A 17557-nucleotide genomic window follows, 5' to 3' on the forward strand; every position below is an offset into this window, starting at 1 on the left:
ATAACTGAGTCACTTTGCTGAAGAGCAGAAATTAACACAACATTGTATAATAAGTCAACTATACTTCAATAAAATTTAAAAAATAAAAAAAATAAGGGACTTCCCTGGTGGTCCAGTGGGTAAAAATCCACACTCCCAATGCAGGGGGCCAGTGTTCCGATTCCGGTTGGGGAACCAGATCCCACATGCATGCCACAACTAAGAGCCCACATGCTGCAACTAAAGACCCCACATGCCACAACTAAGACCCAGAGTGGCTTAAATAAATAAATATTTAAAAATAAATAAAAAACAAAAGTTAAACTTTTTAAATTGTGGGTCAATGGATTGTATATTCCCCAGTCTTAGTTTTAATAGGTGTTACTGGCTAATTAAGGGACTACACCTGAGAGGCTTGTTTGGAGATAATCACTTGTCCTATTGTGATAATCACCTGTCCACCTTGTGAATCAGCTGAAGGCAATGCTTATCAGTAGCAAAATGTCAAAGTTGAGGACACCATCTCCTCCCTGGTGACATGATTAATTTCAGAGACGCACTAGGGCCTTTTATGCATTGTCATCCAGACCTCATTCAGGTTTGTTATTGGAACTGAGGGCCAAAATCAAAGAGGGAGGAGAGGAACTAATATTCCTTGAACTCTGCTAAGGGCTTTTACCTCCTTTTTCTCATTAATTTACTCCTTACAACTAGTGTACAAATCAGTACCCCATGTTATAAATGGAAGACCTAAAGACCATAAAGCTTAAGTGACTTGCTAAATTTATCCCATGAGTAAATGCTGGAAACAGTCATTCTGACTCTAATATTCCTGGAGTCCCCTAAATCATATGTGATGATTATTACAAAATATTCAAACACAAGACAGTCATCTGTTGCTGAATGATATTTATTAGCTTAATAATTTGGGCCTGCCCTTAGCATTAATAAGCTTCAGCACTAGTCACAAGATTTTCATTCACTGGTGGGGAAATTTTCTTGTTTTAAAAAATGCAGTTAGAGAAAGGGCATCTACTTCTTGGGGGCTGCAGTGACAGCAGGTTTCTCTTCACGGGTGATGGGAATGGTGCGCTCAGGGCCCGAGACCTGTTTCCTTGGTCCATTCACAGTGAGGATGCCATCAGATGACAGGGATGAAGTAATTGTGAGAGGGTCCACATCAGCTGGGATCCGGTACTTCCGGTGGAACTCCCGGGAGACGAAGCCATGTTCATCCTAATCCAAGAGAATAAGGAAAGAGGTAGAGAGATAAGAACAGGAAATAGCATCACTTGCCTAGAACTCAGACATCCTCCTTCCCCTTAGGTGTGGCCAAATGCATGGCAACATGAGAGAAAGCTAAATAGCTGTTCTGTTTGGGGCTAAGATGAAATTGCCTAGGTGGTCACTCCTACCAATGAGAGTCTGAGAAGTCTGAACAGCCAAAACTTCATAGCTCTCTAAACCCTCAGGCATGGACATGTTCAGGGGTATTTCCCAGAGGTTTAGATCAATGTTTTTTGGGCCTACACGATTTGGAATATCATCTGGCTTTGAAGATTTGAGTCCCTGAGGAAACCCAGAAATTGTCCTGACTCTTCAGGAATGTTCCAGAAGGTTCCAGACCAATAGACCTAATAACAACAACAACAACAATAAAGACTCCCTCCAGGGAGGCTCTGATCTAGAGTTGAATCATACAAGCAAAACTGAAACAGCTTGAGGACCTCACACTATACTGTTTGATGCACAAGTTTCTGAGGTGGGAATTCCCTGGCGGTCCAGTGGTAAGGACTCTGCACTTTCACTGCCTTTGGTAGGAAGCAAACTCATTGAAAAACTCTCCCAGAAAGTAATGAAAAGCTATTCCATTCTCTAGAATTTGGCTAAAGAATTCTGACCCTAACCTTTACACCTGCTGAATCTCAAGCATTTATCCAGACAGGCTCTCAACTGATTTCCACATGGGTCTAGGGTATTAGGAGGTGAGTAGAGCTCTGAAGCTTAGGCAAAGCAAGTAGTTCAGCATTAAGATGCGCTAACGAGAAATGAATTCCAAAACATCTGAAAGAAAAGTCTCAAATTCAAGGGCCTTCCGAGTGCATGCAGTTAATGTAATTATATAAAGCGATCAGATGTCTGACAACCACTACTCCTAAATCAGTGGTCTTCAACCTTGACTAACTGTACATTAGAATCCCTTAGGGAGCTTTGAAAAATCCTGATTTAACTGACCTGGGATATGCCTGAGCATTGCGATTTTTTTTTTTTTTTTTTTAGCTGTACGTGGGCCTCTCACTGTCGTGGCCTCTCCCGTTGTGGAGTACAGGCTCCGGACGCGCAGGCTCAGTGGCCGTGGCTCATGGGCCCAGCTGCTCCGCGGCATGTGGGATCCTCCCGGACCGGGGCACGAACCCGTGTCCCCTGCATTGGCAGGTGGACTCTCAACCACTGCGCCACCAGGGAAGCCCTGGGATTTTTTTTTTTTTAATTCCCCTCGCAATTCTAATGTGCCCAAGGTTGAGAACCACTGGCTTAAACAGGAAGTTAACATCCCATCTATCCCATCTGAGGCAATCAAATCAAAACAAACAAAGATCACTTCTCTGGCCAAAACAACAACAACAATAACAACAACAGGTTTATCCCTGTTCTTGACTCTTATGGCTTAGGACTGGAATGCTTCCAGCCTCAGGGGCTGATGGCAGTCTCTGGCATATAGTACGCGCTGGATGAATGAGCAGAAGAGAAAGTCAGCTACGTACCTGGCGCTCTTCATGTTTTCCATGCACCTCAATCACATCTCCCAGCACCTTGACCTTGAGTTCCTCTGGGGAGAAGTGCTTCACATCCAGGTTGACAGAGAATCTGTCCTTCTCCAGCCGCATCTGGAAATAGCAAGGTGGGGGAGGGGAAGACAAAAGATAGTAGGAATATGAACAACACTAGTACAGTCTCATTCTGCAGACTTGCTTTCTTTCCAGGTAGTTTATCCTCCTCGTTTTAGCTAAAAATCCCTTTTTGAATAAACATGACTCTCTAGTTCAGGGGTGCCACCACAGTGGTACCCAAGGCACACCATTTGGTCATCAGGCCAAACTTTATTTACAGGGACAGGGAAGAAGACAGACCACCCAGGGGACAAATCACAAGGATGGGTCTGGGCATGGCTTCTGCTGCTTCTCTGACCCAATGCCTGGCCTTGTCATTTGTCTGTGAGACAAAGGCCCCTTCTTCTTATTCAGGTCTCTGCCAAGTTTCCCACCCACTCAATCTGGAATGTTCTGCTAGCTCTGATTGTCCTTCCAAAGCCCTTGCCCACTTGGCTCCTGTTTACTCACTCTTGAATATTTTTAAACCAGAGTGTTATCTGTGACATCTTCTATCAATCTTATCTGTTTGCCCCATTCTCCTACCCTCTCAGGACAAGTGGAGGGGGGTCCCTAAACTTGACCTACCTTCTATCCTCATTAGGCTTGGACCCAGGCCAGTGCCCTGTCACAGCCCTGAGAAACCCAGAAAATCATAGAAGAGGGAATAAAAAGGAAGAAAATAGTGGCTGCTGTCTCCAGCTCCATGCAGCTGGGATGAAAAGCTCAGGATGAGGTAGGACTGCCTCCTGGCTCTGGAACTTGAGATGATAGTATTTGTCAGGAGTGTGAGGTATTAGAAGAGGTGAGCGAAGGAGTCTGAGCAAAGGCAGCTCTTTCCCTGTAGATCATTATGAACTAAACCAGAAAGGGACATCCTACTTAGAAGATGGGACAGAGAATGATCTTCATAACACATGGAAAAAATGTAATAAATAAGGATACAGAGGTGCATCGAATACAAACAGGTGATTGGGGAAGAGAGGAACTAGGGACCTCATCTTTCTTCACTGCAGGACACACAAGAGCCTAAGACACTTGGGACCCTTAGACCTAGTCAGATTTAGGCCAGGAGGAAAAGGACAGTGGATGGAGACGCTTCCAGGAGGCTCCAGAATGAGCTCACCTGTCCTGGCAGAGGGGAGACTTACCTCTGAGAGCCCAGTGTCAATCCAGCTGGGTGCCCGCAGAAATGAAGGCAGCCGAAGGTAGAAGGGGCTCAGGGAAGTAGAAGCTGGGAAGAGATCAGACTCCAACAGGTGCTCGCCAAAGAACTGGTCAAAGAGGCGGCTGGGAGAGTGAAAAGGAAAGAAGGGGCGGCGGATCCAGGGGTGGTGGATGGCGATGTCCATGGTGGCTAGGTGAGTGTGGGGACTCAGCTGGCTGGTCAGCTCCTTCAGCCGCAGCTACAGCCAGCCCCTTATATACGCAGTCTTCTGAAGCTTCTGGAATGGTGATGTCAGGGGTTTTATTATCCCAGCTCACTGCCCGTTCATGGAGACTTGTGATTGGGGATTTGGCAGTGTGACACATACCCAGTACTCACTGAGCTAAGAAAAGAGAAATACAAACACGCCTGAGTTGGCCAGTGACTTGTCCTGGTCTTGTTTTACTCGCTTTCTGTCCGCACCCCATGGCACCCCCCGCCCCCCTTCTCTGGAGCTGGGACTGAGGCAGGAATCCCAGGCGGGCGGGCAGTGGGCCCCTCCTCCTCCTCTGCAGCCTAGCATGCCAAGGGAATGCGGCCAGAGACTATCTTGGGCCTGGCAGGAACTGGAATCTTCCTAGGCTGGGCCCCAGGATATTAACTCTTTGTGGGTCCCTGAAGGAGAGTAGTGATCACCAACATGTCAACGGCAGGTTTCCACGTGGTGCCCTGGGTCGCCCTGGGTTCAGAGAGGACCCTGACCTTAACCTAGGCAAGAAGGCCCCTCACCCCACCCCAGAGAAAGGGGAGAAAGTTGTTTGCGTCGTTCACTTTACAGGCCTGGCAGAACAGTAAATCCAGGGGAGCTTGATGAAGCAGAGCGCCGGCTGCCTACCACTGAGGAGGGGAAGAGGGGCGTGGAAAACGTGCAAACTCTTTGGGAGGGTCTCAGCGTGGTCTCTCCGGGGCCTCCGGCACCAGCCTCCCCTCCCCAGCTCGCTCCGCAGCCAGGACCCCCAGCTGTCCTCCCCGGGGGGGCCCCCCGTGACAGCTGAAGGGTGTGCAGCGGAGGGGACGGGGGTCCAGGCGGCGCGGGTCACACACTCGACGCGGGCGCTGCCCGCCCCTCCCCCACCGGGCTCGGCACTATTTTGGGTGGTGTAGACCCCGCCCCCACCTCCAAGTGCGCTGGGGCTCTGCGGCAGCTGGAGGGGTGCTGCTGCGCCTGCTGGGGCCGCACCTCGAGCCGGGGCCGCCGGCGGGTCTGCAGCCATGTCGGGCCGCTCGGTGCCACATGCCCACCCGGCCACCGCCGAGTACGAGTTTGCCAACCCGAGCCGCCTGGGCGAGCAGCGCTTCGGGGAAGGTATGGCACGGACGCCACCCCCTTGCCTCCCACCCCCACCTGCTGAAATTCTGGGCTGACCTCCCAATGATACTGGCCTCCACCCCACTCTGGGCTTAACTGAACTCCTGGGGCGAGCCGTCTCCCACCCCAGACTCCCCCCTCAACCCCTCCGGGCAGGGCTCGCTTCCCTTCCTACTGACCTCGGTGCGGACTGCTGCCCGCTGTGCTCTGATACCTGCCCCTGCTCCCCTCGGGATGCCTCCCCTGCGAACCACCCAGACCCTGTCTGGTTTGCTCTTCTTCATCCCAACTCATTCCCTTTCTCAATCTCCTCTCCCCAGCCGCCTCATTCCAGCCACTGGGACCCCTCCTTCCCCTTCCCTGCTTCTCCTGACTCCCCTCCAGCTCTCCCGAGGCCTCACCTCCTGATCTGCTCTCATGTCGCCCTCCTTCCCACCCCATCCTCCCTCATTCTAACTCTTGCCTTCTCTCTCTCTCTGCCCCTCAGGCCTCCTGCCAGAAGAGATCCTGACCCCCACCCTCTACCATGGCTACTATGTCCGGCCCCGGGCTGTCCAAGCTGGGGAGGGCAGCAGGGCAGGGGCCTCTGAGCTTCGGCTCAGTGAGGGCAAGTTCCAGGCGTTTCTGGATGTGAGCCACTTTACCCCCGATGAGGTAACCGTGAGGACTGTGGACAACCTACTGGAGGTGTCTGCCCGGCACCCCCAGCGCCTGGACCGCCATGGCTTCGTGTCCAGAGAGTTCTGCCGAACCTACGTCCTGCCTGCTGATGTTGACCCCTGGCGGGTCCGCGCTGCTCTCTCCCATGATGGCATCCTCAACCTGGAGGCGCCTCGGGGTGGCCGACATTTGGACACAGAGGTCAATGAGGTCTACATCTCCCTGCTCCCTGCACCTCCTGATCCAGAGGAAGAGGAGGAAGCCAGTGTTGAGCCCTGAGTGCCACAGAGCCAGCACCCTTTCTAGCTCCCGCGGTGATAGGACTAGCTGCTCACCACCCCAGAGGTAGCAGCATCCTTGGGGGAAGGGAAAAGTGCATGGTCACAATGTATGGTTTGGTCCTTTGGGACGTGTCATAGTGTTTTCATTTAGTTTTGGGTGGAGTTGAATAAACCCAAATCTCAGGGCCTTATTTGTGCTGCTCCCTATTCTGTGGCCTGGAGGATGGGATGGGCAGGGAGGGAGACAAAAAGGACAGCTAGACAAAAAGGTCCTCAGTTAGATGTACCCAATGTCATAGCACCCTGAGCTCACACTTGGATGCTGAGATCACACCTGGAAGCTGACACTGGCTCCAGATCAAATTCCTGGCCATAATTTTCTCACAATGCAACAAAAGAGAGAGTGATCCTGGGAGGGAAAAGGGATATGCCATCCAAACAGCCCAGAGGGCACTGTCTGAGCTGGTGATTAGAGACACAAAAACAAGGGTCTCCAGACTGTCTGGCCTGTTTTGGGTAGGGGTTGGGAAATCAGCTTTTGGCTGCAGAGTTGCCTAAAGCCCTGGTTTCCCATACTAAGGTCTGTCCACTGTAAATGGTCTCTGATTCTGAGGGATCGAGTATGCAGACACAGGGGCACAGACACAGAAGCCTCTGCCATTGTCACTAAATCACAAAGCCTCCCAACCCTCTGCCTATGAGAGAAAGCATTTGTTTCTAACCTTGAAACATCCCAAAGAGAGGAATTGCTGCATCACTCCACCCAATCCAAGTCTAAATGCAGGGGAGCTAGGGTTATTGGTATGGTGGTGATGGCCAGGGAAACTTCCTTTGGAAGTAGAGTCTTAATACTAGGGGTATGATGTATTCAGGAGAGCCTGGGGGGGGGGGGGTTGACCTCTTAATTGCTCTCTGTAATCAAGAGAACATGCATGTGTATGCTTTGAGGAGTGTCCAGAAGACCTCCCTGCCCCCAAATATATCTTTTACTAGGTTGTGATGGATATCTGAAATTCTTCCATTAAAGTGGTTGATTCTTAACTTTTTTTATGGACAATAAAAGCAATAGATCCTCTTTCCAGAAAAACACACATGCTCCGAAATTTGGCATATAATTTGAATAGGTTCACACAGCTCTTGAGATCCATTCATATGCCCCTTTTAGGGAATCTGTGGACACCCAGGATAAGAACCCTCACTTGAAGAATACAATTCTTGGTTAAAGGATTGCCATCTATTAAAAATTAAAGCATGCCTTAGAGAAATAACTATTGATGTATTCTTTTGTTCACTCATTCAACAAATTAAACCCCAAGTAATATACTGTGGAGGTTATACATTGTAAATATAAATTTAAAACTATGCTCCATCTTAACGTCTAGCTGAGAAGAAAAAGAATTATAAAAGGATCCTATTCAGACTTCAACCAGAACAGCTTCACTTTGATCTGTTTCGTAGTTGGAATTTTTACCTGAGCTTCATTTAAAAGAAAGGGTTCCTTAGCTAGAAAAAAATTTGAAACCTCTGATTTTGTCCAAATCCCCATCCCATTCAAATACTTTGAAGATTATTAGCCAACTTCTGGGACATTTTCAGTGACCGAGGGCTTAGAACTTCATAAGGTAGCCCATTTCATTTTCTTTTTGGACACATCTGTTATAAATTCTTCCTTCCATTGATCCAAAATCTGCATTTCAGTAACTTCTGCCCATTGGTTCAGGTTATGTCCAGAAACTAAATGCAATCCTTCTTTCACTTGAGAGTCCCTTCAAATATTTAAAAGTAACCATCCTGTCCTCCAAAAGCTTCCCTTTCCCAACTAAACATGCCTGATTCTTTTAAACATATTTTATAGGACTTTCCATACCACTTATAACTCAGACAACTTTCTCTTCAATACACTGCCTCTTGACACTGTAACTTGAAATTCAACATGTAAACCTAAAATTATTATTCCAATCATGGACTGACTGGTACAGACTTCAGTGGAATAATCAATACCATTGTTTATCACTCTAGACTTCTATTAATGGTGCTTTGGGTATATCAGATTTTCTGGCCACCACAACACAGTGTTGGTTCCTTTGGAATTTCTGGTCATATAAAAATCTCACATGTTTTCCTTTAAATTTTTTCTTTAAATTAGAGAAAGTAGCTAGAAAGGGACCGAGATTGTGGAGGGCTTTGAGTGCCAAACTAAGAAGTTTGGGTAACAGGATGAAAAGAATACAGTTAATGGTAGAGTACAGAATGGATTGCCAGGGAGAAGCACGGCCATGAAATAAGAGGCTAGTGCAATGATCCATCACCAGACAATAAAGTAAGATGCTTTACCATCTAACAATTAGCTGAGAAAAAGAAGTAATAATAATAACAATAGCTAGGACTTACTGAGAGGGTCCCATGTGCCAGGCCCTGGACTAGAGTTTTATATACATTATCTCATTTAATCTTCACCACAATCCTACAAGGCTGTGACTCTTATTATCTCCATTTTTCATAAGGAAAGAAGATGGGGAGGAATGAAGCGTCCAGGGTACCCTCCGTGGAGTACAGGGCTGAGTGCTGGGTCCTGAACATCCATAAGGGACACACAAATAACTGGGCATCTGAACAAGACACTAAAGAGGGGGTGGGAACACTGAAGACAAGCCATACAGGTTCCACAAATTCTCCTAGAGCCCCTATTTTCTACAGAGGAATTTGCTCAACTTCATCCTAGTTGCCAGTGAGTGTGGAATGAATCAGCTTCAGGTCATTGGAGGAGAAGCTGAGTTGAGGTTAAATGGAGATTCCGTAGTTCTGTACCGGGGATGGGGAAGTGAGTGGTTAAGAAGTGCTGAGACCATTCCAATCATAGAATCATATGATTTTTGACCAGAAAGGGGATTAAGTAATGAGTTCAGCCCTCCATTTTTACAGTCCTCGAAAAAAGTGATTTGCCCACATTAATTCCAATAGCAAGGGAGAATACAAAAGGAATACATTTCCCTAAATTTTAGTTTCCAAAAGAGTCCAGTATTCAATCCCAGATTCTGGACAAGGATAATAAGAGACTGACACCGATTACCTTGAAAGTGAAACTCAATTAGACCTGCTTACTGCTGGGGAAACATAGGTAAGACTCTTTATTATAGACGATACATTTCAATGACAGTGTGAAGTAGTAGAGAAACATTTCCTAAGGAAACCCAGAGCCCTTTTCTGTCTCAGGTTTCTTCTCACTGAAGCTTGAAGCTCAAAAGTTAACGCTTCATCAAAGCAGCTCCAAATCCCGAAGGTGAGATTGCTCTCACCTGGAGCCCGTGTGTGTTCCTCTACCCTTTGGCTGGGAGCAGTCACCTGGGAATCTTTCCAGCAGGTGGCTTCCAAAGTCCAACCTGTTAGGTTGAAATCTGACCCTGACGGAGACTCCCTGGGAGCTGCTACTGAAAGCTGAACCGGGAACCAGGAAATGCACAAGCCCCTATCTATAGCAAAACAGCTGGGCTCCCTGGGAGACAGAGCACCATGGGAAACCGGCTCGGCTGCGGGGGAAGCTGGTGAGTAGGGGGAAGGGTCGGAGGGTAAGGTCTCTGTTGGTGGACATGAAGGTCCCAAGAATAAGAGAGAGCCTGCAGCTAGTGCTCTGCCAACTTCCCACTGTCATCTTCTCCACATGGCACCTCCTCCACGTGGCACCTCCAGGGGCAAACACCAGAGCAGCACCCCTTCTGTGCTCCCTCCTTTCAGGAAACCTCAAAAAACAGCCAAGCGAGCTGTCTGTCCAACGGCTAGGACAGGGCTGGAATGGTAAATTGACATTTTTTTCTCTTTGTCTTCTTCTGCCTCCTCTTTCCCTTTATTCTCTTCCTTTCTCCTCCAGATAATGGTAATAATTGTAGCATTTGGAACTTTATAATCTCATTTAATTTTCCCAACAATTCTGAGGGATGTGGTCTTACTCCTCCCATTTTACAGCTAAGAAGCTGAAATTCAGAGAAGTTAGCTAATTTGTCTGGGGTCACATGACTAGTAAGCAAACAAACCAAGATTCCAACCCAAGTTTATCTGACTTCAAAGCCCATACTTATAATCATGCCATAATACTGCCTCCTGAATCAAGCAAATCAACTTTGGAGAAATGTTTATTTAAAAGGGTAGAAGTGGGCTTCCCTGGTGGTGCAGTGGTTGAGAGTCCGCCTGCCGATGCAGGGGACGCGGGTCCGTGCCCTGTTCCGGGAAGATCCCACATGCCGCGGCGCAGCTGGGCCCGTGAGCCATGGCCGCTGAGCCTGCGCGTCCGGAGCCTGTGCTCCGCAACGGGAGAGGCCACAACAGTGAGAGGCCCGCGTACCGCAAAAAAAAAAAAAAAAAAAAGGGTAGAAGTAAAAATAATTAATAATAAAATAAAAAATAAAAGGGCAGAAATGAGAATATCCATACAATATTTGAATATAACTTTCACACTTGTTTGCTGTGTGACATTAGGCAAATTCTGTAACTTCTCTTTTTCCTCACGTGTAATATGTAGATAACACAACCTGTGTTGTTTAGATCACGGACTTGAAGAGCAGATTATATGTGAAAGCCTCACAATAAATGAATCATATTGTCTTTATTGTTCTTTCCCAGGATTGTCATCACTGTTGTTAAATAACAAAAATTCAACCAAGTAAATTTTAAAAATTTAATTGGCTTTATTGAACAGTTCATGAATGGGGCAGCATCTCATCTAGCAAGTAGAAAGGAGCTCCGAGGAGCTGTACAAAATGAAAGGCTTTTATAGGCAGAAGGGGGAAGGGATCAAGGGAAGAGCAGATGACCTCATCTTCCTTTGGGTGATGGAAAAGGTCTGTGTGTCAGATTATCTCATTGATGCTGACCAAAAAATTCCAAACTGACGTTTAAGACTACATTCCTGGGGAAGGTTGAAACTCCTGTTAGGCTAGGTATTAAGCCATGGTTTGGTGGTATGAGCTTAGCACAAGCAACACCATTTGAGGCCTGTTGTTTCTTTTCTTTTCTTTTTTTAATTTTTTGGCCACACTGCACTTGGCGTGTGGGATCTTAGTTCCCCGACCAGGGATCGAACCCATGCCCTGTGCAGTGGAAGTGCAGAGTCCTAACCACTGGACCGCCAGGGAAGTCTCGGCCTGTTCTTTCTTTTTAACACTATAAACCCATGGGCCTAGTTTTATCCTGTCCACTGCCTTCTTAGCTCTACCACTCCATGCCTGCATCTGTCTTGAGGGTGTCCTGTTTATGAATAAAGTATCATTATGTTTAGAGAGATAGGTGAGGTACATTGAAAAGCACATATAATTTGGAGTCAGTACATTGGATTCAAGTCCTGTTCTTACTACTCATTCATTTATTAAACAAATATTTTATTGAACACCTATATGTATCAGGCATAGTGATAGAGGCAGAAGACATAGCAATAATAGGAAATTTGGTTCTTGCCTTCTTGAGTAAGGTACCAAAGTTCTAGGGCATCTATAAAATGAGAACAGCACTTTTTTTTTTTTTTTGTGATACGCGGACCTCTCACTGTTGTGGCCTCTGCCATTGCGGAGCACAGGCTCCAGACGCACAGGCTCAGCGGCCATGGCTCACAGGCCCAGCGGCTCCGCGACATGTGGGATCTTCCCGAATCGGGGCACGAACCCGTGTCCCCCGCATTGGCAGGCGGACTCTCAACCACTGCACCACCAGGGAAGCCCGAGAACAGCACTTTTTAAACTCTGAGATGTCCTATAGACATGGGACATCTAGAAACATGAAAACTTCCAGAGAAGGGGGTGTAAAGCATCTTTCACTCCCTTTCTTCCCAAGTCTTCATAGTTTTCATTTTTGGTTATTTCTTCCTCAGATGGTGGTAGTCATAGTAGTCAGCTTTGATTGACACTCATTATATGCCAGACACCTAGCTGAGTATTTTACATTTATTATTTTATTTAAATTTTACAATGATCCCATGAGTCTTAAGTTCTATTATTATCTTCATTTTATTAATAAGAAAATGGAGGGAATTCCTTGGCGGTCCAGTGGTTAGGACTCAATGCTTTCACTGCTGAGGGCCTGGGATCGATCCCTGGTCAGGGAACCAAGATTCCGCATGCCATGTGGCATGGCCAAAATTTTTTAAATAAATAAAATGAAAATGGAAGCCTAATGACGTAAAAAACTTGCTAAAGGTCATACAGCTAGTCTGACACCGTCAATCAGACGCTAGAGCCTGGCTAGAAACACTACACCAGATATTCTAACCAAAATATATTTTTTCCTCTTAAAATATTAGTAGGACTGGATAAATATTGTTCCTCTCTATTTCTCATTATCTCAATAAACTTCAGAAACTTAAAGACACTGTGACAATTGAGATTTTTATTAAAAAAATTTTTTTTTCTGATTACAAATGTAATACACATTCACTGTGTATTCGGAAAGCACCAAAGAGGAGAAAATAAGAAACAACCATAAATATAAGCACCCAGAGATGACAGGAACATTTTAGTGTATTTCCATGTAATCCTTTTTAAATGCCTATATACATAGTTTTTATCCCCAAACATATTACCTTTATATTATCTTAATAAAGAGGAAAATTTTCCATGCTATTAGGTGTTCTTCCAACATAACATCTTTCTTAAATTGGTGTATAATGTTCCATTGATTGGAGATGCCATTTATTTAGTTAGTTCCCAATGTTGGACATTTAGGATATTTCCTATTTTTTGCAATTATAAATAATGCTACAATGAGCTTCCATATTTGCACCTGTCTGATTATTGATTAGAACTGCTACATCGGAGGGTACACACATTGACGTTTAAGGCTTCTTATACTTATTGCCAATTGCATTCTAGAAAGACTGCACCAATTTTTATTCCTACTACCAATATAGGAGAGTGCCCATTTGGTTTCCTTAATTCTGGGCTAAAAATAAAATCCTATCACCCGCGAGTCTAGCTGAATATTCCATTTGGGCCGTGTCCAGGCATTGTACAACATCCAACGTGGGAACAGGCTCTGTTCACTAAAATTGAGTCACCCAAGTCTACGTTATTTTAGAATTAATATTCTCTTTATCTGTTAAAGTAGAAGTAAGTAGGAAGACAGTAGTGACCAGGGGCAAGGAATTAGAGGCTAGGATTAGGCTATGACTAGGCAGTGGTAAAGGAAAGGAAGAGCTAAAGTGGAAGACGAGGAAGTAGAAAGACCCAGAAATAGTTTCAAAGCTTTTCTTCTGAACCACCTCTAGTGTTCAAATGGAGACTCAAACTATTCTCAGCTCAGCAAGCTGCAGTAAAACCAAAAATCAAACCAAAACACAAACCTCTGACAGATATGTGTGGAAAAATCCTGATTTTTCTATATCAGTAAAATGAACACGATTTAGAAGTCCCCACCCTCTTTCTTTTTAATTAGCAAAAGAAGGAAACTTCCTTGGGGAGACAGACGTCAGATAAATAGGGTTGGCTCTGTTACAGTTGGAAATGTACTAGCAAGAAAAAGCATCCGGAGTAAGCCACAAACTATTCAGCCTATTTCCTCAGACAAGTGTTGTTTCTCTGGCCATCAAACAGTTGACAATCACGTAGACACACTGGCTCCATCGGGGACCCCAGGGGCTCAGAAATTAGTATAAGAGGTCTGTCCTGCAGGGAGGGCAATGTAGCTGAGTCACTCACCAAATTCAGAACTTCCTGTGCTATGGATGTTAAAGCTTAAACATCTCTCACTTTCTCTGTTAATTAAAAACAAGGACAAAAAAGCAGGGCGGGAGGTCACCTGTTAGGAAAGGGCTGTGCAGGGCTCTAATTAGTCAGCCCTTGTTGTGGCAGTTTCTGTGACTCCCAGAATGAGAACCCCAGGTTGGCAGAGACCCTGAAGGAGAGACACCAGAGAAGAAGCAAGAGGGTCTCTGAATCCAGGAATATCCCATTATTTGGCCAGTTTCCCTTACCCTCTGCTGGGATTAGCCTGTTAGACAATCCCAGAATAGCCCTCAACCCAGCTACATACCTGGCATGTAGCGCCTGGTTGCCTGAGGCTGTATTTTGGGTTTGGTTATGTCAGTTGTACCACTCCACCTTCCAGAACCATCCCTTTGGGAGAGCTATGGTACCCTTGATAAATGCTTTGGGACTGGCTCAGGGTGAATCTTTGTTAGAGGGAGGTGAGGGAAGGTCATCCTACCAGAATGCTAAGGAGACCACAGAGCAAATGATGAAGGAGGGAAGATAGAGGCCAGGCTCTTACACATGAGTGATCTGTTTTTCCTTTCACAGGAGCTGCCCATCAACTTTCCAGAGGAAAAAGAAAATGGGTAATGGGTGTTGGGGGGGTGGGGTGGGGGATGCTAGGGGGAGTGCAAATTTGAGAAAAGAAGATAAGAGAACCAGTGTCTTTAGAAGGGGCATAGGGTGGGGGGCGGCTAAAGGGAGATAGTACACCAAAGAGAATCGTTAGGTTACTGTGTTCAAGACCAGCTCTGAAACTCTGAGTCTCGTCCTTTCCATTATCTCAGAGTGGCAAGGTTGGTTGCTCATTCCTTCATTCATCTAGCAAAAATTTATTCAACCCTTATATTGTATATGAAGCACTAGGCAGGATTCCAAGGAGGCAGAGAGGCACAAGAGGAAGGGCACATGGTCTCGGCCCTAGAGGAACTGAAAATCAAGTTTGAGAAAGAGATACACGTTAACAAGTAACCATAATACCACGTATTATACACGTTAACAAGTAACCATAATACCATGTATTGATACTAGTGCTCCCAACAGCACCAGATGCATGCTGTGAGAGAAGGGGAGAAAACACCGATGTTGAAGGAATAATAGCAAGTTCACAAGTTGGAAGAGGAGCAGGGAGGAGAGGGTATTTTAGGCCGGGAAATTATCTCATGCAGAGAAAAGAAAGACAAGAGAAGAGAGTGACTTTATGGAAAGTGACCAAATGTTTGGTGTAGCTGAGCTCTTACCATATTGCCCTGTAATAGTCTGTTTACTTGTCTCCCCTAGTAGACTGCAAGCTCCCCTGCACAGGAGAAAACAGCCTACTCATCCTTCTATCCCCAGAATGTGGCACAGAGCCTGGCATACAGTGGGCTCTCAACATATGCCTGTTGAACTATGTTAGGGGCCAGTGAAAAAATAGGATGGAAGATATTACGGGCAGACTGTGAAAGGGCCAGATTGTATACTCTGCTAAGGAGTTTGAATGTGGGAATGGTAGAAGTAAGAGATGAGAGCAGAGGCAGGGAGATTAGTTAGAAGCCCACCATAATAATTTCACAGAGATTTGAAGAAGGCAATCTCAGTAGAGACAGGAAGAGAAAATGGATTTAAGTCGGTGGATTTAAGTCGGATTTCTTCCTCTCAGGGAGCCAAGCAAGACGGACATTAAAGCAGCAGCAGCAACAGAATGGCACAAAGGTAATGACAACCTCCGTCCCTTCCAGGAGGCTGCTCAGACATGGGATCCCAGGACTCAGCTTTTCCATCCTGGGACAGAAACGTCTCAGTCATCTGTAGAAGTTTCTGGTTTTGCCCATCTTCCTCCATCCCCCAAAGCACCAAAGAAAAGTGTCATTTAATAGACCCTGCATTGGAGGTGAGGGGCAAAACCAAGTCAAGAATCTCCCTTAATGCTGTCCATTCCTCTCAGGGCCATGACCCAACGGGACGTACGTATGAGCAGGTGTTAAAGCAGCCTGTGTCTCAGGAGATGAGTCAAGGCCTCATGTCGGAGGAGAGCAGCTTACACTATGCAGACATTCAATTGTGCAGCCTAACCCAGACACGCTCTGCCCAGGAGGTGAAGCACCTACAGCTAGAAAATGCTACAGAGTATGCGACGCTTTACTTCCCCCAGTCCACACCCCGCTATGACAGCAAGAACGGGACTCTAGTATGAGCCCTGGGGAGGATGGACCTGCTTGCATCATTTCATCACTATGGCTGTGGGGAGAATCTACTGCTTTGGGGGACTGGCTAGCAGCCCAGGGATGGCGGACACGTTTTAGAACTACAGAGCCCCTGGAATTGAGGGCCCCAGTCTTGCGCTCTCCCTAAGCCTCTCTCTTATTTGCCACCATTAGCTTGGGGTTGTATTTGGGTTACCTGGGGGTGGATGGAGTTCTACAAAATGAGGGGGCTAGGCTGAGTGTGCGGGAAGGTAGGGTTTTGCCCCCTCCTTTGCTCCTGCTCTCTAGAAAAGTGCAGAGAGAACAGGTTACCCTTGAAGCATCTGCACTTGAGCTGATTTTGTTGGAGTTAATTTGATGGTATCCCTTCTACACACCTTAAACGCCAAAGCTGAAGAAGAAGAGGTGCTCTGGAAAGCATTCAGAGCTCTCGTACACAGCTTCTACGGCTGTCTTGGGCAATTTCCTCAGTAGCTGGGTCAAGGGTCCCAGACCTATACAAACAAATGAGGACAGGGGCTGAGGCATGGAGCAAGCGTCTTCTGACCATCGATTACAAGGACGTCAAGTCACAGATGCTGACAGCACTGCGAGGCCCAGAAACTCCCTTTAGCTGGACTGTTTTCTCTCGCGGGTGCAGAGCCGTTAGGATCAATAAATCGCATAAGGAACATGCCTGGTGTGTTTTCTTGGGTGGAGGTCTGCGGGCTCTTCGAAGCACAGCGGGTCTCACTCAGCCTCAGGGTAGTAGGGAAGGCCAGCCACTTTCTGCCGCACTACCGGCTGCGGCCGGAGTAGAGCGCCGGAGGCAGTAGTTTGCACGGACTGGCGGCAGGTTCCCATCTACAAAAGGCAGAGCTCCCAGGGCGGGGTCGGGGCCGGCAGGAGGCGGGGTCCGGGCAGAGGGACAAGGTTCTGGCTATCAGGAGGCGGAGTCCGAGCCAGCGAGAGGCAGATCTAGACGGGCAGGGGGCGCGGTTCTGGCAGTCGGGAGGCGGGGTCCGGGCCGGCAAGAGACGGGGTGAAGGCCCGCAGAGGTTGTGCTCTGTGCCATTAGGAGGCGAGGCTGGACACGCAGGGGGCGGGGTCTGAGCAGGCATGGGGCGGAGCCCGGGTGGACCAGGGCTGGCTCCGGATGGCTGGAGGCGGGACCGGTCCGGGCAGGCCTCCGCCGTCACCATGGCAGCGGGCACGCAGAGGCGACGCTATAGCAGGAGGAGGCCGTGCTCAGAAGGGCTGGGGACAGAAAGGCGGAACCACACATCGACGATTTAAGAGGTAGGTGCTGAAAGGTGGCGGGTACCTACCAGGAAAGTATTATTACCACCGGTTGAGCTT

The 17557-nt window shown here is 47.1% G+C and overlaps 3 protein-coding genes across 3 annotated transcripts; 2 read left to right on the forward strand and 1 right to left on the reverse strand.

Annotated features, from left to right (window-relative positions):
• Positions 1–871: 871 nt before the first annotated feature.
• On the reverse strand, positions 872–4279 carry CRYAB (crystallin alpha B). Its single transcript, XM_060160375.1, has 3 exons — positions 4001–4279; positions 2745–2867; positions 872–1215 (listed from the first exon to the last, which is right to left on the reverse strand). The coding sequence occupies exons 1-3, from the start codon at positions 4199–4201 to the stop codon at positions 1012–1014; spliced, it is 528 nt and encodes a 175-aa protein (XP_060016358.1). The 5' UTR covers positions 4202–4279; the 3' UTR covers positions 872–1011.
• Positions 4280–5152: 873 nt separating this feature from the next.
• Positions 5153–6497, forward strand: HSPB2 (heat shock protein family B (small) member 2). Its single transcript, XM_060160374.1, has 2 exons — positions 5153–5362; positions 5853–6497. The coding sequence occupies exons 1-2, from the start codon at positions 5269–5271 to the stop codon at positions 6302–6304; spliced, it is 546 nt and encodes a 181-aa protein (XP_060016357.1). The 5' UTR covers positions 5153–5268; the 3' UTR covers positions 6305–6497.
• A 3244-nt stretch (positions 6498–9741) lies between these two features.
• C9H11orf52 (chromosome 9 C11orf52 homolog) lies at positions 9742–16890 on the forward strand. The gene is made up of 4 exons (XM_060160376.1): positions 9742–9848; positions 14583–14620; positions 15676–15728; positions 15961–16890. Exons 1-4 carry the CDS (start codon positions 9817–9819, stop codon positions 16207–16209), a joined length of 372 nt encoding a protein of 123 aa, XP_060016359.1. The 5' UTR covers positions 9742–9816; the 3' UTR covers positions 16210–16890.
• The last annotated feature ends 667 nt before the right edge of the window (positions 16891–17557 follow it).

Source organism: Lagenorhynchus albirostris, chromosome 9, assembly GCF_949774975.1.
Source record: "Lagenorhynchus albirostris chromosome 9, mLagAlb1.1, whole genome shotgun sequence".
In the NCBI taxonomy this organism is placed as follows: domain Eukaryota; kingdom Metazoa; phylum Chordata; class Mammalia; order Artiodactyla; family Delphinidae; genus Lagenorhynchus; species Lagenorhynchus albirostris.

What these genes read in the sequence shown, in the direction of transcription:
- CRYAB (XM_060160375.1), bottom strand. Translation starts at nt 4,201, where the DNA reads ATGGACATCGCCATCCACCACCCCTGGATCCGCCGCCCCTTCTTTCCT. An exon ending in TTGACACTGGGCTCTCAGAG is followed by an intron (nt 2,868 to 4,000) that starts GTAAGTCTCCCC and finishes TGCTATTTCCAG; the next exon opens with ATGCGGCTGGAGAAGGACAG. An exon ending in GAAAACATGAAGAGCGCCAG is followed by an intron (nt 1,216 to 2,744) that starts GTACGTAGCTGA and finishes CTCTTGGATTAG; the next exon opens with GATGAACATGGCTTCGTCTC.
- HSPB2 (XM_060160374.1), top strand. Translation starts at nt 5,269, where the DNA reads ATGTCGGGCCGCTCGGTGCCACATGCCCACCCGGCCACCGCCGAGTAC. An exon ending in CGAGCAGCGCTTCGGGGAAG is followed by an intron (nt 5,363 to 5,852) that starts GTATGGCACGGA and finishes TCTGCCCCTCAG; the next exon opens with GCCTCCTGCCAGAAGAGATC.
- C9H11orf52 (XM_060160376.1), top strand. Translation starts at nt 9,817, where the DNA reads ATGGGAAACCGGCTCGGCTGCGGGGGAAGCTG. An exon ending in CTCGGCTGCGGGGGAAGCTG is followed by an intron (nt 9,849 to 14,582) that starts GTGAGTAGGGGG and finishes TTCCTTTCACAG; the next exon opens with GAGCTGCCCATCAACTTTCC. An exon ending in CCAGAGGAAAAAGAAAATGG is followed by an intron (nt 14,621 to 15,675) that starts GTAATGGGTGTT and finishes TCTTCCTCTCAG; the next exon opens with GGAGCCAAGCAAGACGGACA.